The sequence below is a fragment of the Lemur catta genome, chromosome 3 (assembly GCF_020740605.2).
Source record: "Lemur catta isolate mLemCat1 chromosome 3, mLemCat1.pri, whole genome shotgun sequence".
NCBI classification, from domain to species: Eukaryota; Metazoa; Chordata; class Mammalia; order Primates; family Lemuridae; genus Lemur; species Lemur catta.
This window is the reverse complement of record NC_059130.1, coordinates 95,189,610-95,217,405: the sequence shown is the minus strand read 5'-3', so window position 1 is coordinate 95,217,405 and position 27,796 is coordinate 95,189,610. Positions and strand designations below refer to the sequence as shown.

Genomic DNA, 27,796 nt, shown 5'->3' with positions numbered 1-27,796 from the left:
ATCCTCCCACCTCGGCCTCCCAGAGTGCTAGGATTCCAGGAGTGAGCCACGGGCCAGTAATCATTTCTTGACTTTACACCTCCCTGCAGCTCATCCTCTGCGCCCACCCATTGCCAAACTCCTAAAGAGTCGTCTGTGCCCACCATCACCACGTATTCTCCTCCCATCCTCACTTGAGCTCACTCCAGCCCGTGTTTTGTCCACAACATCTCACCAAAACATGTCGCCGGAGCTCCCACTGACCTGTGTTGCCAAATCCAAAGGTGGATGCTCAGTTGTCACTTTGCTCAGCCTCTCAGCAGCATTTGATGTAGCTGCTCCCTCTCTCCTGGGCTTCCAGTATGCCATCCTCTTGGCTCCCTCCGTGGCTGGCTTACAGCCGGTCGGCTGGCCTAACACATCTAAGACCGAACTCCTCATTTCCTCGCCCGCCAGCCCCATCTCCCGCAGTCCCCCCCAGCCACCGGGAAGGGTGAGGCAGCTGCATGTTCCTAACTACTCAGGCTTCTTCTTGCTGCTTTCTCACCCCTCACACCCTGTCCATCAGCAACTCCTGCTTTATAAACAGCCCCAGAACCTGATGTCTTTCCCTCCCTTCACTGCCCACGGCCTGGCTCCACCACCACCCTCTCCCGGATCACTGCAGGGGCCCCTCTCTACTCTCCGTGTCGCCACATAAATTGTTCATGGTGGCTTTTAAAATGTAAGTCAGATGCTGTCACTCTCTGCTCAAAACCCTCCAGGGACCCTGTGGTGCTGCGTAAAGGCCCACGTTCTTGCAGTGGCCGACGAGGCCCAGAGGCCACTGCCCACCCGCCATGCTCCTTGTCACCCACTCTGCACTGCCATGCCAGCCTCCTAGCTGCTCCTCCCACCTTGGGGCCCTGACTTGCTGTATTTTCCACCTGGAAGGATTATGCGCACACAAACATATACAGGCACACACACATATTTATGTGTTTATTCTCTGTCTGTCCCACAAAATAGGCTCTGCGAGGGTGGGGACTTGCTTGGTTTGCTACCATGTTCCCAGCGCCAGGTCCGTGGCTGGTGCTCCCTAAATACGCTCGGAGTGCAGGTTCCCACACTGGCTGCCCTACAGCATCTCAAGCACAGCAAGGGGCTGGGTGTGGCACCAGGGACGTGGCCGGAGGAGCTGAGTCTCCAGTTCCACTCTGTCTCCTAGAGGTGTGTCGTCCTGTGCCCGGAGGCCTGAGGTACGAGACTCTGGGGCCAGATGGCAGAGCAGGAAGCACGTGGCCGACGCGGGGGCAACGCGCCAAAGCACTGCTGACCGCTGCTCCCGGCCAGAAGAGGATTAACAATAATCCTGGCCATTCATCCAGAGCTCTACAGTTTACAAAGTGCTGTCACATCCAATATTGCATCTGGGCCACACCACTGCCCCAGAAGGTGGGCAGAGGGGGACCATGATCCCCATTATACAGATGACAACCCAAGGTTCCTGAGGTTAAGTGGCCTGAGGCTGCACGGCACGTGGCCATGGCGGGTACTGAGCCAGGCCTTCCCGCCCACACCTGCCGCTGCACCCTGCCTAGAGCGATTTCTATCAGGAGGGACCTCTGGGGTAGAATGGTATATTTCCGCTCTCCAAACAAACCACCAAGTAAAAAAACACGAATCATTTATTCTTTGGTTGCCTACATAGTCACTTAAATACTGTACTGCTGTCATGCGGCTGCTTGTGCAGGCCCCTGGGGTGGCTCTGGGCCTGCGTCCTGAGCCCTGAGCCAGGTCCAGAGGGGAGCAGCATCCTGCCACGCCCACTCCCAAGGGCAGCAGCACCGTGCAGAGGGCTGTGCATGGCACTCCTTGGCTGGGCAGCGGAGGCAGGCCCACTGCCCCACGGCCCTGAGGGGCTGCCATTCCCTGCCTGGGGGTCTTAGCACCAATCCACCTGTGGCCTGGGCACTGTCATAGCTCATCCTTGGGCGTCGACTCACTGCCTGGGAGAGACTCTTCTGCAGGCTCGGGGGGGCCCTGCTGGGTGTCCAGGGGCTGCTCCTGGGGGAGGTCCACCTCTTCTGGGCTGAAGAGCATCTTCACCAGGTCGTCCGCCTGCACCCTGTCCTGCAAGGACAACCCCTGCCCATTCAGAGAGGCCTCTGTCCCAGGCCCGCATCATCTCTCAGCAGCTGCTTCCCAGAGGACCATGAAGGTGCTTCCTTAATGGCTCCGGGCCCATCTCCTTCCCAGCAGGTCCTGGATGAGAACAGCCGAGGCCCAAGGAGGAGCCCAGAGCTGAGCATCACTCCCCACCTTGGCCACCCCACCTGGAGCCCCATTCACAGGTCAGGAATAAGGCCAGGGAGGATGAGGCAATGTGGACACGGTGACACGGTGCTGGGACTGCGAGTCCCAAGGCCAGTGTTCCTTCCATGTCTAAGCCACTGGCAATGGGATTTAGGGAAGGAGGAGACAAAACCAGGGCCCCCCAGGAACAGGTGACGGCAGCACCAACCGCTCTCACCCGCTCGCTGTGTCGAGGGTCCAGAGTGAACCACAGGGCGATGGCACAGCGTTGCCCCCTGGTGACGGCCTTCACCCCGTGCGGGTTTTCAGTGCCCGAAGAGAATCCCACGGCCCTTCCACACTGGGGCTGCACCTCTGCCTAAGGGGGACAAGAAGGGGGACACAGAGGACAAGGGCTGTCACCCACCGTCAGAGGAGACATGGACCCACTGGGGCCAGGACTGAGGGCAGCTCTGTGGCTCGGCTTCCCCCGGCCAGAACGAAGAGAAAGGGTGACCTGTGAGAGGGGGGGCTGGCATGGGGAAGAGGGCGCTGCCCACCAGGAAGCCCAGGTGGTCCCTGTGTCCCCTGCACTTTGGGGACATCAGCTCCAGAAAGCAGGGTTTTCATCTCCCAGGGATGAGGATGAAGGGGTGCTCACCGTCTCGGTCTTGGCATCCAGTTCAGTGAAATAGAAGTTTCCTCCATCGAAGTCCCCGTTCAGATAGAGGATGGCGCTGGGAGAGGCAAAGACATCTCGACACGGCCCTTCTCCTCCCACCGCCCAGGGTCTCCACCTCCACGTGCTCTCACCCGGCAGCTGGGGCAGTGGCCTTTGGCCTCTGAAGCCCACGAACGCAGTCCCCACCCTCCCCTCCCTCCACCCTCGCCTCAGAGAACCCCGCCTGCCCTTCTCGGTGCTTCTGTGTCGTCAGGCACTCATCACGCCACGCTGTGAGGGGCCTCTTTGTCTTCCTCTTGTCCAGAGGGCTGGGGCCAAGGACTGGACTCTGGGAACAGCTGGCCCCAGCCAGTGTGCGTGTGCTGGGGGGGATGGACTGCAGGGTCCTGGGGCCTCAGAGGAGGGTGCCGGCTTCTCACACCACCTGCCCGCATTCACCTGTAGTCCCGGAAGGTGTAGGCAGGGGGCTCCTTCACGCACACGAGGGTCTCGGCGTTGAGGATGCAGTTGTCCACGTGGACTGGATGGCTACTGTCCTTCCTCTCGGCCTGGGCCTCTGGGCCAAGGTCATACATGTTAGCACAGGGCACCTCAGGAGGCGGCACAGCCCTCCTTGTGGCCGGGGAGGTGTTTGGGTCTACGCACATGACCACCAGGCGTGTCTCTGGCTGAGCCAGGAGCCCAGGGGCCAGGACAAGTCTGCGGGCTTCCTGGGGTGTTCCTGGCAGGGGCGAGCAGGTGTGGCAGGCAGGACTGTGGGGCTCCACCCGAGGGCAGATCCCAGACAGAATGGCACGACTCTGGTTTGTGGTTAGACTTTACAAAATAGGAAGGCCAGGGAAGCGAAAACAAGGAGCCAGGAGGTGGGCAGGACGCAGGGCAGAGTGAGCCAACCCTCTGTGAGGACTGCAGGAGACAAGGGAGGTGGCAGGAAGGGGAGCAGAGGGAAATAAATGGCCAGCACGGTCAGGTGTGAGCTCCAGGGGGGCTCTGGGTGGGCATGAGCGGAGAAATCACGCAGGGACCAGACGGGGCTTACTGTAAAATGCCAGGCAGACCACTCAGGGCGCTAAACCCGCCTCCCCTCCACCCATCCCAGTGCCCCGCGTGGGCCGGCAGCACTGCCAATTCCCGGTGGGCGCCTCCTTGTCCACCCCCACTTGCCCAGCCAGTTGCCAGGTCCCGCCCACCCACCTCCTGCACGTCCCCGGTTTCTCTGTCTCTCCTTCCACTGCCACTTCCCCAGTTCAGGCCTTTGTTCTCGTGCCCCTAGGTCACTGCTGACCAGCTTCCCTTTCTGGTTTGAGATCTCTCCATACACGGCAGCAAAAGTAATTTTTTGAAAGCAAGGGCCTCACCACGTCTTGTACCCCACGACGACTCCTCCCTGGCCGCTTGGGCCTGAGTCCCCACTCCTCACCCCCGAGGCTGTGACACACACAGGTGCATGTCTGACAGTCCTCCGGTGTGCCCAGATTTTGACAGAACCCCAAACATCCTGCGGGAGAGTAAAGGCCTCTGACCTCCACCACCTGTCAATGTCACGTCGGTGCCAGGGGCCCTCTGAAGGCTGCGGCAGGACAGAGCCGGCTGCGGGCCACTGGGGAGCCGGCAGCACCGGCCGTACCTCACTCTGCTCAGGAAAGCAACGGGAACCGTGCGAGAGGAAACCAGGAACAACCTCGAATCTGTCCTGACCTGTCAACTAAGTAGTTCTCTCACGAATTTTTATTTGACAATTAAACAGAGAACTTGCCACATAGCTCGTGATTGATCTAGAAGATAAACATGAACTCCTGAATGCAGTTCTCCGTGATCTGGCAGCTTTCTTAGTTCCTCCAAGTCCCAGGCTGCTCAACGCCTCCAGCCCCTGGCACACACTGCTCTCTGGCTTCAACGCCTGCCCCCCGCCCGTGTACTCTGCAATCGTATGATCCTGCAAAACTACCATCCCCTCCCCTGGGAAGCCTTCCTGACCCCAGGTAGGCCAACTGTGACTTCCTCCATGCTATTGTCATCACATTGGGCTGCCACCTATTTGTTTGCGCTGGTCCCCCAGCTGGGAGGAAGGGGGCCACATCCTGTTCTTCTCCCCGTCCTCAGCGTGCAGCACACCTGGGGGGCGGCAGGGCTGACGGGGCCTACCTTCGATCGCAGTGCGGCACACCAGGTGGGAGTAGGAGAAGTAGAGGGGGCTGTCCAGGCGGAAGTAGGACTCCATGACGCGCCGCACCTTCTCGGTCACGTTGTAGTACAGGTGGGCGCTCTGCAGAGGGACTTTCCCCTCCTGCCCCAGCTGCCAAGGAGACAGGTGGTCAGCTGCCCTGAACAGCCCTCTGCAGGCCACCAGAGACACTGAGGCACCAGACCCCCCCACTGAAGCTGCAGTCTCTCTGCTTCCCACACCCGACACCGCCGTCCTATTACTCTTCCCGCTTCATGCTTCTCTTCGTGAATAACCTGCTCAGAACTACAACCCTCCGGGATGGGCCATTCTTCAGAAAGCATCTCATAGCCTTGCATATTGGTCTTGCCTTGCTTGCCTCACTTCTGTTACACTCGGTCTCACAACCACGATTCCAAAGTTAACCTCATTCAACATAACTCATCCTCGCTCCATGGCCACTGGGACGCCAGCAGGCAGACACTCTTCCTTTCCTGCTGCCATTCCCAACTCCTCCCCAGAGCCCGAGCGTCCCCTTCCCCAGCCCCTCTCCACACTCTAGAATGCCCAGGGTTGGTGCTACCTTGAGGGCTTTGAAGACAGTGACACCATAGAACTTCTCATTGGGCGTATGTGGGGACGTGTGGCCCCGGTAGCCATCTCCTGAAGTTGCTGCCGCCTACAAGGCCCAAAAACCAAGGTGACATTAGCCAAGGCAGCTAAGGGCTTGATAAGAGGTGGCCAACTGCGGGCAGCGTGGGGCAGGTAAATGCTCACCACCTAAGGTAGGGGGGAAGCTGGACCTTAGGGGGCAGGTGCAGTCACTGGGCTTCCCTTACGTTGGTCAGTCTCTGCAGCTCCCGACACTCATCGTCAGAGATCACGCCATCCATCACCACCCGCTGCGAGCCATTCAGGAGTTTGGAGTTCATGGTGAGACTGATGCCCTCATACAGCAGGGGGCCACCTGCAAAGCAAAGACAACACTCCAGCTAAATCCAGCAGCAGCTCAGTCCAAAGACTGTCCGTGGAATATTGTCTCCTCCTAATGGAGAGAAATGCCAGTTGTTTCCAATTCACTAGAGAAATCTCCTGCTCTGCCACTTCCAGAAGTAGGGTGGTGCAGAGGACAGCACTTGGAGCTGACAGATGAGCGCCAAGCCCTAGTCCTACCTCTATGACCACATAACTGCTGGTTCTTGGGCCTTTACACATTGTTGAGGACACATGATAAACCCATTCCTAAAACACGAGCTCCTGAATGAATCAGAAAGAACTAGATTTGACTCTTAGATCCTCTACTTATTAGCTGTGTGACTTTGACAAGTTACTTATCTCCTGAGGTTAATTTTAATTAATTAAAAGGTTCTCATCTGTTAAACAGCATATATACTTCATATGTTTGATGCCAGTTTGATGTTAAGAACATGTAAGGCAAGTTAAAAGCTTAGCACCATATTTGGTACACAGTAAATGCTCAAAATTTTGGCTACCATTGTATCAGCATTACCATTTATTTAAAATAAGGATCTTACAATCTGGACAAATTCTTTTCACATGCTAATCTCATTAAATTAACCACTGCTAATTTAATCAACTGGAGGGCAAAGGCCAACCTTTCTCTCTTACAGTTCTCATGCTGTCTCTCTGAGCTAGGGACACACTAGAGACTCAGTCCAACTCCATCTGTTTACTGAGGCATCAGTGTGTGCAAGGCGCTATGCCAGACAGGGGAGGGATGAATACTTGAAGACAATACCTGTTCTCCAAGTACACAAATAACCAGCACAAGGTGGATCATAAATGCCCTAAGAAGTTCAGAAGAAAGAAGGGGTCCCCAATCGGCTGGGAGGCTAAGACAGGCTTTGCAGAGTGTAACTGAGCTGCCTCATGTGCAGAGATGGTGGGAAGCATGTTAGGAGGAGGGACAAGCATGGGCCGAGGGCACGCTCAGAGAGCCAGGTGCAGACAGGGGAAGAGGAGAACGCCCGGCTAAGCGGGTAGGTGGGGAAGGTGGGTCAGAGGCCCAGGGTCTGGAGGACTGGCCTAGCAACCACGTGTGGGAAGGGCAAGGACAGGCTGGGCGAGGGGGGCTGCAGACAGAAGGAGCGGCCTGGGGCAACGGGAAGAGACAGAGGCTGAGGAGAGAGATGAGAAGCAGCAGAGTGGAGCTGTGATCGTGGTCGGTGGTCCTTCCTGGCAGCCTGGAGGAGACAGGGGAGGAGGAGGAGGAGCCAAAGGAGGCCTAAAGGTTTTGAGTCTTGGTAGCAGGATGAATGGTAGAAGTCAGGAGAACAGAATTTGGGAGAGGGGAGACAGGATGAGATTCGTCCTATAAATGCTAGTGGCAGTGGACTACATTAGCGTTCCTGTGACACAAGAGTCCTACTTCTCAACCAAAGGCCAACTGTCAGTGCTCTTTCCAGATGGAAGTCCTGTAGGTGAGTTAGGAAGGACACCTGGCTGGCCCTTGGTGAGCTTTTCATTGCTGGGGGGGGGACGCTGCCCGGCCAGTGTGGGGCGACCTCCCACCTCCCCCACAGCAGCTGCAGGCATGCCCCAAGCTCCATCCTCTCACCTTCCCGGGTCAGCCTGCTCACATCCAGCGACTCTTTGGTCTTCTCCTCCACAAGGGTCTCGATCTCCTTCATAAGGTTCCCGATCTCCTGGGAGATGCGTACGGCTGTTTCCCGTTCCGACCTGTGAGCACAGCTGCTCTGAGGACTGAATTCCAGGGCCAGCCCTGGGCTCCCACCCCAACTTCCCAGACTGGACCTGCCCACCCCTGGCCAGGAATTCACATCTGCCTGGGCTCAGGAAGCCTCAAGTGCTTCATCAGACCGATCCAACCATGCAGTTTCTTCAAGATCCTCACTTCTGTTTCTCTTGCAATCTCTTGGGAATCACCTCTTCTGGAGTCCATGAATCCTAAGTAGGTCAGGAAAAAATTAATAAGGTAAGGTGACCTACTTAATCTTTCAGATTGCAACGCATAGAATAGGGCCTGCAGGAGAAATCTACCGCATCCACCGCATCCGCCTCCTTTCAGGAGATCAGTCAGGAGCTCTCTGAACCTAAGGCACTTCTAGCTGCCCAGAGTTCCCCTTTCATCTTCCTGTCTCCCACCCTTGCCCTTCACACATCCCATGCTTGGCTCAGCCCCTAACAGTTTTCTCCCAGGGTTGCGCAGCGGGCCACTGACCCTCCTCCTCCGCCCCTCTCTTCCCCTCCCGTCTAGCTCTTGCACCCGGCTCACCGGGTCCACAAAGGGAATTCCAAAAACATCATAAGCGAAGAAAAGCAGTTCTTTCTCCAGCAGGCTTCGTCGTCGGTACTCCTGGGCACTCTGAGGACACAAAGGAGAGGAGGAATTCCCTAGGACTCAGCCCTGTCCCTTAGCTCCTGAGAGTGCCCCTCCCTGGCACTCTACACCGCTGCTGCTCTCCCCACCATCGCTGTATGTCTGTTCCCCAGATGGGGACAATAGTCTCACTTCTGTGTCCCAGGGTTCCTCCTGCCAGGTATGAGCAGTACCTCTAAGGGGCATAACCAGGCTTCCCATGAGGGAAAAGTCCCCCTTCCTCCCTAAGCCCAACCCCCACTAATCTCTGGGACTGAAAATTGAATGATTCTCTGGAGACGTGGAAATACTCTTCAAAGGAAAAGAACTCCTTCTTGACTTCTGCAGGAGACCAATACTCGGGAAGGGAACCTAGGTGTTAGGCAACTCAGGTGTTACTCATTTAACCTTTACAAACAACCACCTCTGAGGTTGACACTATTATATTCATGTTACACATGAAGGATCTGGGGTGCAGAGGGGATGTGCACCTGTCTAAGGTGACACTACAGAAAATGAGAGAGCAGGGATTGACATTCAAACCCAGGTCTTTCCAGCCCCAAAGCCCATGTGCTTTCCGCTCTGCTGCCTGCCTCCCCTCCCCTGCCCAGACCACACTCTCCCTGGGGCTGGGCCACTGCAGTGGGAGCAGCCGGGCCTGCCACTCTGGGCTTCCCACGTGGGCTCCCGGGCAGGGCTTGCCCAGGACGGGGCAAGTGAGTACCTTCCAGGGTCACATCTTTCCCTAGGTGCCCTGCTAAGCTCCAGGCAGCAGAAGAAGGAAGGAAGAGAAAAAGAAGACATTGTCAGTTGAAATAAAAGATGAGGCACTTCAAGGAGGAAAACGTTAAAGGAGTCAATGAGTCCTATGTCATCTGCTGTATTTACCCAAGAGGAAGATGGAGATTTTCTCCCAGGGAGTTGACACTATTGGCCTCCTTGACCAAGTGCTGTGTGATCCAATGCAACCTTCTCCAGTGACCCTGAGGCTGCTGGGAAGCAAATCCCACTTCTCTCCTTTACGCATTCAACACTGGTTTCCTGAGTGTCAGCTACGTGTCAGGACCTGTGTCTGCCCTGGGACAGAGCCAGGAACAGAGATTCCGTCACCACTGATCAGCCAGCCAGGGGCCACTGCACAAGTGCCTTCGTCTCTCGGATTCTGAGAGTCCTCATCTCTACAGTGGGAAGAAGAGTGCCTGCCCTGTAGGGCGGCTGTGATGATTAAATGAGATGATGGCGCAGTGCTGGGGCTGGATGGGAGAAGGGGAGTTCTGGTCAAAATGCTAGACTGGCCACATGGCTCTATCTCCCTCTCCCTCATCAGACTCATTATATGACCATAAAGGGAAAAACGGTATTAACTAAGCAAGACAAAGAGACTGGAAGTGCCATCTTAAAGCCAGATGGTCACCATCTAGTGGCCACAAAGGACAACTACAAGGACAACCCCCACGGGAGTGGATGGCAAGAGGATTATTTCTACCAAGACTCTCAGGATTCCAGAGCTACGAAGGAAGAACCTGGGTTTTTTCCCTCAGAGCAGGAGTCTTTATGTTATATAGATTTTTCTGCTTGCTTTGGAGTGAGATGGGGAAAATGCTGAAAGATGAAGGAGAGGACAAACAGCGGCAGGAAGAAGAAGGGGTGGGGAGGAAAACAGAAAACAGGTGAGCAGGAAAAAAACAGCAGGAAGTGAATAATGACAGATCTTGCCCAAATGGTATCAAGCGTCTGAATGGGGGATGCGAGAGGGGACAGCTCATGCCCACTGGGCAGTTCTGCTTCTCTGTGCGACTCGGGGAACAGACCTCTGGGCCCTCATGATGTTAATCAGGGCTCCCGTGTGCTTGCCACGATCCCTGTGCCCCCTTCTTCTCCAAGTGACACGCCGAGTCAGTGAACTCACACCTGGCCTGGAGATCTGGCCCCCGCCCGGCACACATGGCGCAAGTCCCCTCTGCCACCCCATCGTCTGCCCTCTGGTCTGAGCGCAGCCGGCAGCTCCCCTGGCCACAGCAAGTCTCCCACCTCACGGGGGCCGATGGAGCCGGCCTCTTCTTCTCCAAGCACAGCTGCGTAGTAGGCCAGATTCTGCTTCATCACTTCGTCGTCAGGGAAGAAGAGGAGATAGGTCTTGGCACATTCGATGGCCTGTGTGTAATTCCCAACTGCAAAGTAGACAAAAAAAATGGCTGGGAAGAAAGGGTCTGATGCTGGCTACCGGCAGCCACTTAAGTGCTCAGTCTCAGCAGCGCTTGAGGCAGTGGTGACGTGAGAAAGGGGCACCAACTACTTAACGGGATGGCCTGATTTGGGGGCAGAAGTTATGGAGTACACACGGAATGAGTAATTGATTTTAAGGTGTTCAACGTCCTCAGAGCTGCCTGACATCAAAACAAAGAATCAGAACCTTCTACATGCCCACATCTTTAAAATCTCACAAATAATTCAAATACCTCTTAATATCTTGTCTCACCCAATCATTAGACCAAATTTAGGGATATTTGCCTGTCTTCCTATCTTCTTTTTCCTATGGATTTTCAGAAGAGGAGGGAAAATTACAATAGCAGGTTGCCTCTTTGGCAGAACAGTTCTTGCTCATATATGTCAGTCTTCCCAACTCAACTATAAATATCATATGCTTGTAAACATGCTGTGATGCTTACCACACAGTAGGAACTCAGTAAAGTCCTGGTGACTCGTTGGTTTTCTGGATATTGACAGACCCCCCAAAAGCATCAGTGCTCAGTGCTATACTAGGGAGAAGGGCTGGGCAATGTCCTCTGAGCTGTTTTAAACAGCAGCATACCCTTACTTTTGCTATTACTTTTAATTCAAGTGCAAAATTAGATTGCAAATGTTAAAGAAGGGAGGAGAGAGGTCTTGAGTCTCCCTCTACCCGTGTTTTGGGTTGCTGGTACTGGCTTCCTGGGCCAGTGGCTTGTAACAAAGTACCCAGGGATCCCCTGGCATGGTGCCTGCCATAGCCACAGAGAGCCCCCAAACACGCTGGAGAAGTGCAGTGGCCGTAATTCCTGCCTGCCTTGCATTTAGCTTCTTACTAACAGTTAAGGCAGCAGAGAAAGAGGAAAGAAAGTGGGCCTCACTGTTATAGTAGGCAAACTGCAGGTAATTGTAATGTGATGGGAGGAAGTCTTCAAAGGGCTTCTCTCGGCTTGGGTGGGAAGCAAGCTCGGTGACACAGCTCTGCTTACAGCTGAGGACCTGGATGTAGTGGTCTGAAAAGAATCAAAGAGGGGGAATAACTACAAGGTCAATCATCAGGATTGCAATTCTGGTTAAGATGAACACATTCAAGTGGAAGCAATTTTTTTTTTTGTCAGATTCTCACATTTAAGAAATTGAGGAATGAGGCCAAAGACGTTGCATCTCTATTACCCGGACATTGGCCTTAGAGCCCTGGGAGGCCTGGCTGAGGGCCTGGCTCTGAGCTGTGCACACCTGTGATGGCCTGGAAGAGGTCAGCGTTGTACTCGAGGTAGTTGTAGCCATCATAGTCATAGGGCCCTTCGCAGAGGGCACGGCACTCCTCGTCTGCCACAAAGTACTCTTGCAGTGCTGCCTCTAGGTGGGGCACGGCTTCCTGTGGCTCCTCCTCTGAGTAGAGTCGCACTCCCAGTCGAAACTCATGCTACTGGGAAAAAGCAGCAGTCAAATGCAGGCCACAGAGGAACCCTCTTTCCTGCCCTCCTCCACTTCCACATGGGTCAATTCCCCGCTTCTCAGTTTATGGGATGGAAAGAGGAGACCGGGTGGCCACTACACAACAAAGGCCTTTTGTAAATAAATGGCCTTTACATGTTCCTTTGGAAATTTAAAAACACTTAACTCTTAATCTAGATGAAAGATATGGGAATTCATTGTGATTGTCTTGTACTTTTCTGTAGAGCTAAAAGTTTTCAGCTATATACAATTTGCTTTTAAAAGTTATTCTGCTATTGTTTCTTTTTCTTTTCTTTCTTTCTTTTTTTTTTTTTTTTGAGACAGAGTCTCACTCTGTTGCCTGGGCTAGAGTGCCATGGCATCAGCCTAGCTCACAGCAACCTCAAGCTCCTGGGCTCAAGCGATCCTCCTACCTCAGCCTTCCGAGTAGCTGGGACTACAGGCATGCGCCACCATGCCTGGCTAATTTTTTCTATTTTTCAGTACAGACAGGGTCACACTCTTGCTCAGACTGGTCTTGAACTCCTGAGCTAAGTAATCCTTCTGCCTCAGCCTCCCAGAGTGTTAGGATTACAGGCGTGAGCCATCATGCCCTGCCCTGATATTGTTTCTAACATTCCAATTTCTAAACTATTAAAATGTGAGCAAACGTAAGCTCTTTATAAAAATGCTATATCATCACAGACAGTATCTCTTATGGAACAGACTTTTCCAGCTTAAGAAATGGAATAAGAGCATTGAGGAATACTGTACCACTTATAGTGTAAACAAAAAACCTACATGAGCAAAAAAAAATATGACTAGTAAACTAGTATGATTTCTGCATAAGATGGGTAATTATGCAGCCAATAAAATGTGTTTTCAAAGAAAACTTGAATACATGAGAAAAGGCTCATGATATAATGTTAGTTCAAAAAGGATGATGAAAATCACATACATGATATGGTACCAAATTAGATTTAAAAATTAGATATGGAAGACTTAAAAAATAGGGCAAAATATCAACTAATGGTTTTCTTAAGATGGCCATATTACTTTCTGTTTTATACTTATCTACATTTTTCTAATATTGCACAATGAACATTTATTATTTCTATAATCAGAAAACAATCCTTGTAAATGCCACTTTTAAAAAACAGAGACAGAGAAAAGGGGTTAAGATTTTTTTCACCATATGGGGTTTGGCCTCAAGATCCTTGAAGTCAGCCTCTTTCACTCCAGACATGGTTTGGTAATAGTCTAGGTTCTGCTGCATTTCTATGTGCTCGGGATTGCCCACGAAGAAGGTGTGTGCTGCTGCTACGGCTTTCTCCAACTTGTTTATCTAAGGATGAAGCAGGAGAATGTAATCCCAACTCTGAAGGTTTGTGTCCAGATGTGCAGTCCAGATAAACAGGAAACCTCAGCCTCCTGAAGCCTTTCTGATCCTTCCAATCAGTGTGCCCAGCCTTGCCAGCCCCAGAAAACACACCTATTACAGGAACTACATACCAGAGAATAGGAGCACAGTGCTCCAGGCAGATTTGCACCTATTTCCCAAGTCAGGCTTAGGGGCTCCCCAAATTACAGGAGGTAACACTTCAGCAGTGTAAACCTTCTATTTTAAAGCAAAGGTCATATTGTAGGGGGAGTGCTACGGAAGACTGACTGGCCAAGAAATACATTAGTTTTCATGATTTAAATGTAATCACTGAGCTGAAGAAAGTCTAAGGCTTCAAGGATTTAGGGGTAGGGAAGAAAGAGCAGTTAACAATGAGACTGTGCCTAAGAATTTTCCAAGAATATACTTTTTTTTTTTTGCATGAAATAAAATCAAGTGTTTTTAAGACATCCAGGGAAAAGGTGGGTGGCTGAAAAATCCCTAGGTCCTTTACTAAATATAGACATGGTGTCTTTTGACTTAAAGGCCAGGGGTCATGAAGTTATTATAAAACAAATGGCTATAAGAAATTTGAGGGGGAAAAATGTGTTACAGACCCCAATAATGCCCACAGCAATGGACTCCAGCATATCAGTAACACAGGTTCATATACGGAATCCAAGAAAATAAATCACTGATGATCCAGTGATTAACTACATGGGCTTTGGTGTCAGACAGGCCAGCAGCAAATCTAGGTTTAATCACTCACTTGTTGGGCTTTGGACAGGTTAAAGTTTACTCTCTAAATTCAGTTCCCTAATCTGTCATCTGGAGATAGCACTCACTGGCTACCACATAGAATTGTTGGGATGGTTAACAAGATGATATACATGCAGCTTCTAACACATGGTGCTGGCACATAGTAAGTGCTCAATAAATGTTGGCTGGTATTATTTATATGCTAAGAAAAAGATTTTTCTTATCATAGGTACCAGTAAATGCACACTACAGGAGTCAGCCATGGTTAGATGACCCAAGGTGAATGATTACCCACCTCTGTACCTCAGTTTCTTTAACTGTAAAATTAGAAATTCTTTCAGATCTGTTGCTTGTATGGATTTACTCTCTCCTCATGTCTTTCAGCACTGCCCTGCCTTTCTCTGCTCTCCGACGTCTCCTCACGTCCCTCCCCACCCCAGCCTTCTTCACTCCCTAAGCACTGAGGCACCTAACCTCCTTCTCTCTTGTGGACAAATGCCCGTCTCCTAATTGTTATCCCTGTCGAGCAAGATTTATTCCCCGTGGCTTCCAGGATGAGCATTCTAAAACTCAATTCTGAGGTCAGCCCCTGAGGCCTGGAGAATTCTCTTCTGAATCTGGCTTCACTTACCCTTCTAGCCTCCTCCCCTGCTGCTCCGCACACACACCCCATGCCCCAGTCACAACTGACTTTTTCCTGAATACATCATACTTTGGTTCTACCTCTCCCTCTATCTGGAATGGTCATCCTCCTCCTCTCCCTACCAATGTTTAGGGAAGGCTCTTGTCATCTTTTCTTTCTAGTCTAATTTCTCCAAGACAAAGCTACATTTTCTTTCCTTTGTGATACCAAAGTGCTATATGTGTGCCCTGTTAGTAGCCCTTACTACATTTATTCTTAATAGCAAAGCAAGACAAAGCAAAGAAATAGTTAAGCATTTTAATTATCTGTACAAGAACTGGATGTAGTAGGTATTCAATAAATGTCAAATAATTTTAGAAAGTGCTGTTAAGTGACATGAAAGACACAGTCCAGTTATTTTGGTTTCAAGTCCAATACTCTTCCGAGTAACTGGGAGGAATGGAGGGAACTGTGTAAGCAGAATGTGTGTGGAAGGGTGGAAATCTGAGGTCCCCAAGAGTCTCTAAGTCTGTCTCTAGGTTGAACTGAAGGTCTGTTAAACTATAGATACAATAGATATGCAGTACAGATTCTTCTTTTCCCCCCTCAATAAAACAGGACTAATAATAGCACCTACCTCACAAGAGGCTGTGAGGATCTGGGCAAATGAGTCAAAACTCAATAAACTGTAAAGTGCCTAAACTAGTGCCTGGAAATCCGTGCTGGCTATCATCATCATCATCACCACACAAGCCTGGAGCGCTCCAAGCCCATTTGTACACTTGGACATACGGTATACTGGCATTCCTAAAAATACTCATTTTCTTTGGAAAACTGACAGACTAGCCAGAGGGTCCCCACAGGGAGGGCCAGGCAGCCCCTGCTGGCGACGTGGCAATCCTACGTCCTGAAAAAGAGCTGCTGGATCCGGCAGCAGGAAAAGCACCACTGGAAAACGAACCGGAAGGAACATATTGTAGACCGCTCCTAGCTTTTCATTCGTACACTTATAATGAAATTAGGATGGGAGACCCAAGCTGCCGCTTTAATTCCTTCAGGGAGACCTCCCAGACCTCCCGGAGAATAAAAAGACCCTGAGTTTTGTTTTGCTTGGCTTGTGCCCTAATCCCAGGCTAGACCTTTGGGCTTAGCATCTGCCATGCAAGCCGGGCGAGGCAGGTTTCCTGGCAGGGCCCCTGCTCTCCCAGGGTCCGAGGAGAGCTCCACAGCCAGGAGGCCACTGTCCCTCTCTGCGGACACTGCCCTGGCCCCCCTCCCTCTCCGCGGACACCTCGCCAGGCCCCCGCAAACACTCTCCTCTCCCCACAAGGACCCGGGCCGCCCGGCTCCGGGCAGGTCTGCACCTTGAAGTAGGCGACCTGCAGGTAGTTGTAGGGGCTCCGCTTGCGGAACTCCAACTCCACCTCCTCGCTGAGCGAGTGGGCGGCCAGCGGCCCGAGGCAGCGGCGCAGGCAGGCGGCGCGGCGCAGCAGGCTCCCAAAGAAGCGCAGGTCGTGCAGGGCGGCGGCGCCGGAGGCCTGCGCCAGGCTCGGGGGCGAGTCGGGGTCCAGCTGCCACGGGAGGTCGGCGGCACACCGGGTGCGGCAGCGCAGGCGGAGGGCGCGCAGGGCGGCCCGCGAGCGCAGCGCCCGCTCCATGCTCAGGACCACCCCAGTCCAGTCCCCGCGCGCGTAGGCCGCGGTCCCCTCGGCGAAGAGCAAATCAGGCGCCGCCGTGTCCCATCCCGCCTCGGACTCGATCTCGGCCCGGGAGGCAGCGGTGGCGACAGCCAGCAGTGCGGCCAGCAGCCTGAACACGCGTGCCGCCATCGCCGCCTCAGCCCTAACGGGACCGCTAGCCACCCGCCACGGCATCCGAAGCCCCACCCCCGGGGAAGCCACGCCCCGCGGGGAAGCCCCCGCCTCCAAGCCGGACGGCGCATGCCCAGGAGGCTTGCACCGCCTCTTTTGCTTTCAACCAACCCGGACTCCGCCCCTCAGCGGAACCCTGTGCTCCAGCCTGAGCCCCGCCTCCGAGCTCGGGGCAGGCTCGGTCGATCCGACGCCCAATGGCCATGGAATACGGAAGCTCCGCCCACACGCCTTTATGCGCATGTTCTGCCGACTCGCACTGCCCAGGCAGTGGAAGGACGAGGTGCTGTCATGGAGGACGCTGCGGCCCCGGGGCAGACGGAGGGGGTCCCTGAAAGTCGGGGAGCGCAGTCGATGGCAGGTCGGGCAGGTTTGCGGGCCGGGAGTCAGCAGGGGAGCAGGGGGAAAGAAGCCCTCGCGAGGCAGCTAGTCTCCGGGGCGGGAGGCCAAGGGCGGGAGCTCACGCCTGTGTTCCGGGGTATGTGTCGCAGGAGCCTTGGTGGAGCGCTCCCCGACCCCCGGCGGTCTGGCCCTGGTGAGCCCCTACCACACCCACCGGGCCGGGGACCCTTTAGACCTCGTGGCGCTCGCAGAGCAGGTGCAGAAGGTGAGAGGCGTGGCTGGGGAAGTGAATTACGTACATCTTCCTTCACCTTTTGTCCCGCGTCTTTCAGCTTGGACCTCAAAACCTACTAAGTGTGGGGGGCAGCATTGGTTCTTGTCTAGCGAGCCGGTGGCTGACTCGAACTCTGATCTTCTGAGGCTAAAGGCTCCTTCAGCAACTTGAGTGCCCATAATCTCCCTTCCTGGGAAGGTTTGCACAGCATTTTTAATACTCATTATTTCATTTGCACTTTAGGACTGCACTGTGAGGTAGGCTGTACAGAAATTATTCTTCCCATTTGATACATGAAGAAAAGTTTCCAGGGATATTTTAAGATCACTTTAATTCAATTTCTTCAGGGATGCACAGACCAATTATTTTAAGCTGTTTCCCATAAGATCATTATCTGTTACCTGAGAGCTTGTAGAACTTAACATCTTCAAGGAGAACATGGACTCTAAGTTTTATCCTGTATCCTCATCCACTAGACACAGCATTCCCAAACCCGGTGCTTAGACATTGATTGCCAAAATAAGTAAAATAAAGAGGAAATGGGAAATAAAGGGAAAAGCATTGGAAATTTGGACACATGAGTATTAATCCCATTTTTGATATTAACTTGCAGTGTGACTCCAGGCAGAATTCTTCTCTCTGGACCTCAGCTTGTATATCTGTAAATGAAGGGTTTGAAGTAGGAGAGCTCCAGGATCTAAAGCCTTGACATTCAATGAAAAATCAAATACCTTATCAAGACATCGAGTTACAGAACCCTCTTCAGTATGTACAGATGTAGGGCCCTGCTGCTTTAACACTTTTGATGTCTCCTTGTCCTTGTATGCACTATTAGATTTGGCCTTGATTATGTTCAAAGGTTTTTGTTTTGCTCAAAAAAATAATTAATGTGCTCAAATTTCATCACATATACATATCTGTTTTGTTTCTAATTAAGAAAAATTCAAATACTTGGGAAAGCTCCTTTAATTCAAACCTTGTGCCTTTTCCTTTTTAGAAAGCTGGGGAGGAAAATACAACTTTTTTGGATTAGGAGACCATCATGTATCTATTTAATAGATTACTCTTACTGAGAGGGAGGCTACCAGGGACAAAATCTTGGGCATACAACATATTCATGTGTTATTGAGTGACCGTGGTGTGTATTAGAATGGCCTGAACCAAAGAAAGAAGGAGCACAGTTTTTGTCTTTTATCTTATAATCTAGTAAAATATAGAGGATGCATTATTGTGCTGCCTCCATTTCTCCAATATAATCAGTCTTTAAGAAGCTGAAGAAAAGCACTCTAGAGACAAACAAATGGAATCAAGCATATTTACCACCTGTGTGCTTTTTGGCAGGACTGACATCTGACATCCCACTTAAGGTATTAGTGTGTGTTCAGAAAGCTCAGGAGGCCTGGTATTAAGGCATGAATTTTGGAATCAGACTGACAGATCTTTCAACTGCCATACTTGCTTCATGTTTCTATTGGACTGTATTAGGCTGTAATCTTGACGAATGTAGGGACTTCTCTTTCCTGTTTGCCAGTGCATCCAGTGCCTAGCATGGTGTCTGACACACAGTAGTTGCTTACTATATATTTGTGGAACAGATAAATGATTGACTCGGTTTACTTGTATGGTTTCTGTTTACTCATAACTTAACTGGCTTATATCTTTTGCCTTAAGATTCGTCAACTAACCAGCAAATTCCCTTAATATTTCTTAGTTCAAGTTTGAGTTTAATCTCCTAATTTCTTTTCCTTAACTGTGTACTCCTGGAAGATAATCAGCTTTTCTTAAAAATAAACTGCAGGCTGGGCGTGGTGGCTCATGCCTGTAATCCTAGCACTCTGGGAGGCCGAGGTGGGAGGATTATTTGAGGTCAGGAGTTCGAGACCAGCCTGAGCAAGAGCGAGACCCCTGTCTCTACTAAAAATAGAAAGAAATTAGCTGGACAACTAAAAATATATATATAGAAAAAATTAGCCTGACATGGTAGCGCATACTTGTAGTCCCAGCTACGTGGGAGGCTGAGGCAGGAGGATTGCTTGAGCCCAGGAGTTTGAGGTTGCTGTGAGCTAGGCTGACGCCAGGGCACTCTAGCCCGGGCAACAGAGCGAGACTCTGTCTCAAAAAAAAAAAAAAAAAAAAAAAGCTGCAAGTTTTTGACAGATTTCTAATGCCTGAGTGGTAATCTTTCCCAACACATGAAGTGGTCTTTTGGCTTTGAGAATTATTTGATCTATTTTAAGCAATTTCCATTGTCCTCAGTTGCATTTCCTGGCACATGACAGGCAGTCTTCTGTGTACATTATAACTTTGTTTCAGGTCTACATCATAGTGCAGTCTTTTAAAATGCATTTTAAGTAACAATTAGGAATGTGGATATAAGTTAAAATGTAAGTAGTTGTGATGTAAATAATTGAACTGAGGTAATGAACAGATACTTTCTATGTATAGCTAGGTTCCTACATTAGCAAATGATCAGAGCCACATCACAGGTGTCTTTCGATTTCTGTTGTAAGATGCATCCCTGATTTCAGAAATGTTTAAGCATGAGAAGATACACTTGACCTTAGCCAAAAGGCTGAGAAGTGATAAGCATGAGAAAATAAATGGGAGACCTGAGAAATGCATGGGGTTAGTCAGGTATACAGCAAGGGGAGGCCGGGCACGGTGGCTCACACCTGTAATCCTAGCACTCTGGGAGGCCGAGGCGGGAGGATTACTTGAGCTCAGGAGTTTGAGACCAGCCTGAGCAAGAGCGAGACCCCGTCTCTACTAAAAATAGAAAGAAATTAGCTGGACAACTAAAAATATATATAGAAGAAATTAGCCAGGCATGGTGGCATGTTCCCTTAATCCCAGCTACTTAGGAGGCTGAGGCAGGGGGATCGCCTGAGCCCAGGAGTTTGAGGTTGCAGTGAGCTCTGATCACACCACTGTATTCTAACTGGGGTGACAGAGAGAGACCCTGTCTCAAAGAAAAAAAAGAAAAAGCAAGAGGAAAAATGTATTAAATGGAGGAGAGGGCATATTCAGTATATTTGGTAGCACGAGAGAGCAGGGCATGTTGGAGAACCAAAGAAGTTCAGTGTGCGTAGAGTTCAGAGTGAAAGGGGAGAAAGCTATGGGAAGTAGAAAGAGGGAGCACTTCATTCTGTGGTGTGGGGTCACGTCAGGATGAGCTTCTCAAAAGCAGTGCTATTTGAGCTGGGCCTCGGGATGAGGGGGAGTTTACAAGGCAGTGGGGGGAATGGGGAGAATGCGTCAGGCGTAAGCACAGGTGTTGACATAACTCTCCACATTGGGATCCAAAATCATAGACATCTTCTCATCTTTTAACCCACAGTTTGGTTTTCTCTCACCCATAGGCTGATGAATTCATCCGAGCAAATGCCACCAACAAGCTCATGGTCATAGCTGAGCAAATCCAACATTTGCAAGAACAAGCTAGGAAGGTAAGGAGTGGCTTTTAGGCAGGCTTTCATGTCTTTCGTCTAGTTCACAGGATTGGCTGAACTTGCTTATAATCGTTGTGACTTATTTGTTTTCAGTACCTCCTAGAAATGTAGAGGTGTTGAGTAAAATAAAGAAATGAGCCTAAGAGGTTAAGTATAAGTATTTTTTATCAGAAAGTTCAGTGAGGTGAAGCATTTTAAGGGGGAAACAATGTTCTTGTTTGTAAAAGAAATGTACTTACCACAGGAAAATAGGAAAGAAAGTTAAAAACCACTCAAAGCCAGTAATGCCCAACATTTTGAACTATAATTCTTCTAAAGGAATTTTTATAGTATAGTAGCATAGTCTAATTTTTATTTCTTCAGAATGATCTGGATCTCATTGCCATGGGGGAGCAGAACCCACAGCATTGAACAGTTTCCAAATTTTGCTTGGGATGATTGTTGAATATGGGCGCCTGTTGCCTCTGATACCTAATTTGTTACATCTCTGTGGCTGGTAGGTACTGGAAGATGCTCGCAGAGATGCCGACTTACACCATGCAGCTTGTAATATGGTGAAAAAACCTGGCAACATTTACTACCTTTATAAACGGGAGAGTGGTCAGCAATATTTTTCCATTATTTCTCCAAAGGTAAGAATATGTTTTCTTTGCCCAAAATTCCACTTTAGCCTTTGAGAAACTCTTGGCACGTGTGTGTGAAAATGTAGACATGTGGATTGGGAAATGGCTTCCTAGAAAGTTGGGGTGGTGTGAGCCAGACATGATTCTAAAAAAATATACACATGCTTAAATTATTTCACTCATCATCTCTGTTAAGGGAGGAATTGATATGTAATGCAACTGCTTTCCAAGGATGGTTCTGACAAGTATGAAGTGAAAAGCCAGAAAAGAAATTGTGACATAAGTAGGAAATGAGCTCAGTTTGTTTATAACCTATGCTGATCAGAGATGACTCCTTTGTCTCCTCTAGGAGTGGGGGGCAAGTTGTCCACATGACTTCCTTGGTGCCTACAAGCTACAGCATGACTTATCCTGGACTCCGTATGAGGACATTGAGAAGCAAGATGCTAAAATTAGCATAATGGACAAGTTGCTAAGCCAGTCGGCGGCCCTGCCTTCGTGCACTGAACCCAACTTCCAGGGACTGACCCACTGAGAGTGGGCTCTGGCAGCTGTCACAAAAATGAGCTGACTGCCACCTCCTTGTTGCCCCCATTGTTGCCTTGATGGGAGGTGTTCTGAGAATTGAGGGCGTATAGGTGAATCACAAACTTCTTAGAAGGAGACCCTGTGTGACAGTAACTACTGCTGTTACTACTTTTAGTTGGAGTGGTAATGAATCATGTCACTTTCTTTTGGGATCTTTTCTAGGCCCCAGATGCCCACCCAGCTTCAGAGTATTGGCCTTTGTACTTTCCTTCTTCATCGCCATCTGTTCTTCCCTTAAGTTAAAGCATTAGAGAAAGAAGAGTTTCTTTTTCCCCACAAAAAGGATGGTAGATCATTTTCCAGAGAGAACTGTTTTCAGTCTTTTTATAACTGGAGGTATTTAGGGTTGGGGTTGAGTCAGTTTCATAGTTGGTGCAACTCCAGCTTCAAATTCATCTGGGAACAAAAATGTTGGATCATGGAGGATGATTAAAAAACAAACTTGGCGTGGCTGGCTCAGACAGTGTGTGATTCTGGAATCTGCACTATTGGTGAGGTCTGGCTTGCCCCTTCTGTCTATCTGCCTCGCTAGAGTGACTGGAGAATCTGAGACTGCAGCAAAGGCCGGGTTTGGGGAGGGTCTATCTCAGAACTCACAGAACTTAGGACTTGGAAGAGATGTTGGAGGCTGCCGCTAACCGTCGTGTGAATCCACTCTGTAGTCTCCCTGAGGAGGAGATCTCGAGCTCAGCCACCTGCAGCAGAGCAAGCCCATTTCAATGGCAACTTTAAAGTATTGTGGAAGAGATTAGGGCAGTGGGAGTGAGAAATAAGAAAAACAGCCAACCTGTTGATTACTGAAACTCATTTGGACCAGAATTATTCTAGAACTTAACAGGGGCTTTTGGCTAAATTACCTAGTTCTGATTCTGTCTGGACTTTTGTAGGACTCTACCTTATTTCCTGTTTGTTCAGCAGAGTTAACTAAATTTGCAGCGTATCCCGCATGGCTGTACTTCCTCAGTGCCATATAATCTATCACAATATGCTGTAAAAGGAGAGAGAGATGTGAACTTGAAGGTACAATTGCCCGAGTTCGTTTTGGGAGATGGATTTTCCTCATGCTGATTGTGGTAATGCCCTAACCCCGTGACCTTTCCCTATAAGCTGTGCTCCTTTGAGCTATACATTATCCACCTAAGGCCTAGCACAGAACAGGGCTAGAATGTAACAGGGTCACACAGGTGATACTTGGTCACTCAGTTCACATGGGGGTGTTTTCTGGAATCAGCCTCAAGTCTTGCTGGCGTGCTGCAGAGCTGTAGGGAAGAGACAGTGGTACAGTAGTTGATTCTGAATACAGAAAATTTCCCGGGATTGTACAAAGTTCTGACCTACATGGTAATGACACATTTTGTGTAGGTGTTTTAATAGTTATCAAATAAACAAATCACAAACTTAGTGGTTTAAAGCAACACACATTTATTATTTCATAGTTTCTATAGGTCAGGGGTTCAGGCACAATTTTCATGGGTTCTTTACTTGAAACCCTGCAAGCCTGCAGTGAAATTTTTGGCCAGGGCTGGGTTCTTATCTGAAGGCCTGACTGGGGAAGGATCTGCTTCCAGGGTCACTTATATTCTTGGCAGAATTTCTGTTCCACAGGGGCTGTTGGCCTGAGGGGCACCATTCATTAGCTGTTAGCTGGAGGTTGCCCTTGGTTCCTTGCCACATGAGCCTCCGAAACATGGCAACTTTCTTCATCAGCGCGAACAGGTATGAGAGTGCCAGTGGGATGGAAGTAACAGTCTTAGGTACTCTAATCACAGAAGTGGTATCTCATCCCCTTTGCCGTATTCTGTTGGTTAGAAGCAAGTCACTAGGCCAGCCCGTACTCACAGAAGGGAGTTCCACAAAGGCACGACTACCAGAAGGCAGGCATCATTGCATCACTGGACAGGTCTTAGAATCTCTCTGCCACAGTGCTCAGCTAAGAGGCAGAAAGTGAAATCCTGGGTAAAAGAGGCAGTGTTACAAAGTGATTCAGTATCATGGTGTTGAAGTTACAGATCTGGACTTTACTCTCACCTCTGACAAAACAGCCTCCCAGCTGGCATCCCTGCTTCTCCCTCTATCCCCTCTCCAGTGCATTCTGCATACAGTCATCGGCTCGATCATTTGAAAATTCAAATCCCGCTCACTCCTGACATTTCCTAACCACTGGAGCTGGAGAGCGGTGATTCAGAGAGAAACCTTTCTTTTCAATAAGATGTACTCCCCACACTGGCCACCGGGCGGTGTCATTGCTCGTTCCTGGTCAAGCCACTTACCACGCTTAGGGAAGGCTAATGACAATGTGAGGTGATTTTGGACACAGCACTTCAGAAGGGATTATCCATAGTAATCACTTTTCATTCACCCACCCATGTGTCCACCTAATAATTTCATAGGTATTAAGTGCCTTCTAGGTTCCAGGTTCTGGCAGATAGCACAGCTGCACGAGACTCAGTCTGGTAGCGGGGAAACAAGCCAACAACTACAATAAGAAGGGCTGTGACAGGTATGCATGGACTGTCATGCAGCACCAGGGAGAGGGGCCTTACTTCGCTTGGAGAATTCGGGAAGACTTCTTGGAGGAGCTGACACCTGCTTGGGTTTTGAAAAACAAACAAGAATTAGATCTTTCTTAGAGCTACGTAAAATAATGGTCTGACAAGGGATAACATCTTAGATGTGATGAAGTGTGGCATTTTGAAAGTAAGTAGATTGTTAACAGAATGTGGGCATGTGAGTGACAGAGAAGAATCTTAGATAATGCTTAAGCTTCTAGCTTAAGTGTCTGCGTGAATGGTGAATGGTGAAAAGTATGGAGGAGGAAGACATGCCTGATATTTTCCAGAATAATTACTGGTCTCTGTTTGCTCAATAATCCACCTTTTTGGCCCTTCCCAGGTTCACGGGGTGTGAGTAACAGCTGACTGGAGCTCCCTTTCTCTGCCCTGGGGGTCTGGAAGGAGGGGAGAGCTTGCTTGTGTCTTTCCTTCTCAAGTTATTCTCAGTCAGTCCACATTGAGGGTATTGGTGCTGTAGGTACAAAGATGATAAATACTGTCTAGTGAGCTTTTATTCTGCCAGGTGTATCCATGGTCTCATTTAATCTGCACATAAGCTACCGTCTGTGAGGTATATCACATTCCTGTTCTACAGCGCAGGAACAGCTCAGAGATTCAGAAGCCCAAGGTTATGCACATAGAAAGTGGGGGAGGTCAGATTCACACACAGTCCTGTTTGACTCAAGTCTAACCATAATCTTAACCCTGTTTGGGCAAATTAAGGCAGTCCAATGTGGAGCTGTAAATAAGTTAAATGACAAGAGTGATAGAATAAGATGAGTATTTGAGATACTGTAGGAGTAGTTCACTTGAGTGTGTAGTGATAGGCATGCAGAGGATGGATATTGAAACCTGGAGAAGTTAAGTAACTTACCTAAGTTCACACAACTCATAAGCAATTGAGCCCACACCTCTGGCATTAAAGCCTGTGGGCAAAACCCCTACACTACAGTGCAGAAGATAGGGTTCATGCCTTCCATTCAGGAGCTGGAGCTTAGGCAGAAGGAGCTACTACAGGCCTGGAGAAATTACATTTCTGTAGTCTCAAGCAGCATTTGGTCCAATCAACTGCTCCTTACTTCTTCATTTTGATTTGGAGAATTATCATCTCCTGCCCTTCTCCTACTTCACTCACTGTACCTTCTCCATCTTCTGACCCTGGTCTTCCTGACCTCTCCACTCTAGGGCCACGTCCTTGGCCCTCTCTTCCTTCTCTCTACCAGGTGATCTAATCCATTCCCAAGGCTTAAATTCCATCCGTGTGCTGCTGACTCACATGCAGGTCTCCAGCCCTGATCCGCCCCCTGAGTTTCATGCACACTTGTTTGTCTAACAGCCTTACTTGACATGTCCACTTGCCTCATAGTCATTACAAATTTAATGTGTCCAAACCTAAACTCGAGTTCACCCCAAAAACCTGTTTCACCACCAGTTCTCTCTGTTTCCATCACCACCTGTCTCATGCTGTTTTGAGGCTGGAAACCTAAGTCTTCTTTGATTCCGTGTGTTCTTCCCATACCAGTCAGCAAGTCTTCTCGGCTCTGCCTTCAACACATGCCAAACATGACTGCTGCTACCACCTCCACCCCTCCCGCCTTAGTCCAGGCCACCAACACCTCCAGCCTGGAGGAGTGTGGCAGCCTTCTAGCTTGCCTCCCGACTTCCAGCCTCCTTCACAGAGACTGTCAGCATCATCTTTTTTTTTTTTTTTTTTTTTTGAGACAGAGTCTCACTCTGTTGCCAGGGCTAGAGTGCTGTGGCGTCAGCCCAGCTCACAGCAACCTCAAACTCCTGGGCTTAAGCAATCCTTCTGCCTCAGCCTCCTGAGTAGCTGGGACTACAGGCATACGCCACCATGCCTGGCTAATTTTTTTTCTCTATATATTTTTAGCTGTCCAAATAATTTCTTTCTTTTTTTTTTTGTAGTAGAGATGGGGGTCTCACTCTTGCTCAGGCTGGTCTCGAACTCCTGACCTCGAGCGATCCACCCGCCTCGGCTTCCCAGAGTGCTAGGATTACAGGCGTGAGCCACCGCGCCCGGCCAGCATCATCTTTTAAAACTACACGTCAGATCATAACACCTCTGTTTAAAACCAGTACAAGGATTTCACATTACACTTAGAATAAATCCAAACTTCTCACCAAGGTTCTACATGACCTTCCACTCTCAGGACTCACCATATTCCTGCCACGCTGACCTTGTTGTCCTCCCACACACCACAATCGTTCCTGCATCAGGGCCTTTACGTTTGCTGTCCCATCTGTTGGGAACGTTGTCCCCAAGATCTTTGTATGGTTTGTGTCTTGTCATCATTTAGGTCCCTACTCAAATATCACTTGCCTGATTACCCTATCTGAAATACCAACTCTTCCCACATTAAAGTAACTTCTGATCCTGCTTTGTTTTCCATAGCACTTACCATAACCAGAAATGATTTATTTCTTGCTTCCTTCCCACACTTAAGTGTAAGTTCTGTGAGGACAGAGGCTCTGTCTTGTTTACTGCTGTAGCTCCAGCACCTGAGATAGTGCCTGGCGCAGAATCAATACTCTAATAGTGAACGGATGAGTGGATGGACATCTGTAGCTCTGCACTTATATCCTGCAAAGGAGCTCACAGAAATATAATGTGAGCCACATGTGTGATTTAAAATTTTCTAGTAGCTACATTAAAAAAGTAAAAACAAACAAGTGAAATTAACTTTAATAATACATTTTATCTAACCCAGTATATCTAAACTATTAGCATTTCAACAAATAATACTAAAAAATTATTAGTTATTTTGCATTCTTTTTCTTAAACTAAGAATTTAAACTCTGGTATGTATTTTATACTTATAGTACATCTGAATTCAGAGTAGCCATGTTTCAATGCTCAACACCTACTATGGCTAGTGACTACCATGTTAGCACAAGCATAGGTAGCCTAACTTAAACAGTTCTTGTTCTCCACTTCCTGTGAGATCTAGAATGGGAGGAAGCTAGAAACTTCTGGCAGAGGAGGAGGAAGGTCTTTCTCAGCTATTGTGCTTCCTTTCCCGCTTCTGAAGGAAGCTTTGGGTATGTCTAGGCTAATAGATGTATGATCATATCCTTAGAAGAAGAATAATGAAGCTTCTACAATGTGCTAAGCACTTCATATAATCTCATTTAATTCTCATAACAATTCCATTTTACAGATTAGGAAACAGGCTCAGAAAAACAATGTGTTCAAATTTAAACATCTGGTA

The 27,796-nt window shown here is 49.5% G+C and overlaps 2 protein-coding genes across 2 annotated transcripts; one reads left to right on the top strand and one right to left on the bottom strand.

Moving 5' to 3' along the window:
* Nucleotides 1-1,628: 1,628 nt before the first annotated feature.
* Nucleotides 1,629-16,803, bottom strand: P3H1 (prolyl 3-hydroxylase 1). The gene is made up of 15 exons (XM_045545699.1): nucleotides 16,232-16,803; nucleotides 13,298-13,450; nucleotides 11,905-12,094; nucleotides 11,550-11,681; nucleotides 10,471-10,610; nucleotides 8,356-8,445; nucleotides 7,975-8,027; nucleotides 7,678-7,799; nucleotides 5,939-6,066; nucleotides 5,683-5,778; nucleotides 5,081-5,231; nucleotides 3,374-3,491; nucleotides 2,915-2,990; nucleotides 2,492-2,632; nucleotides 1,629-2,091 (listed from the first exon to the last, which is right to left on the bottom strand). The coding sequence occupies exons 1-15, from the start codon at nucleotides 16,739-16,741 to the stop codon at nucleotides 1,936-1,938; spliced, it is 2,256 nt and encodes a 751-aa protein (XP_045401655.1). The 5' UTR covers nucleotides 16,742-16,803; the 3' UTR covers nucleotides 1,629-1,935.
* A 168-nt stretch (nucleotides 16,804-16,971) lies between these two features.
* Nucleotides 16,972-22,460, top strand: C3H1orf50 (chromosome 3 C1orf50 homolog). The gene is made up of 5 exons (XM_045545698.1): nucleotides 16,972-17,099; nucleotides 17,230-17,345; nucleotides 20,714-20,800; nucleotides 21,304-21,435; nucleotides 21,776-22,460. The coding sequence occupies exons 1-5, from the start codon at nucleotides 17,030-17,032 to the stop codon at nucleotides 21,959-21,961; spliced, it is 591 nt and encodes a 196-aa protein (XP_045401654.1). The 5' UTR covers nucleotides 16,972-17,029; the 3' UTR covers nucleotides 21,962-22,460.
* The last annotated feature ends 5,336 nt before the right edge of the window (nucleotides 22,461-27,796 follow it).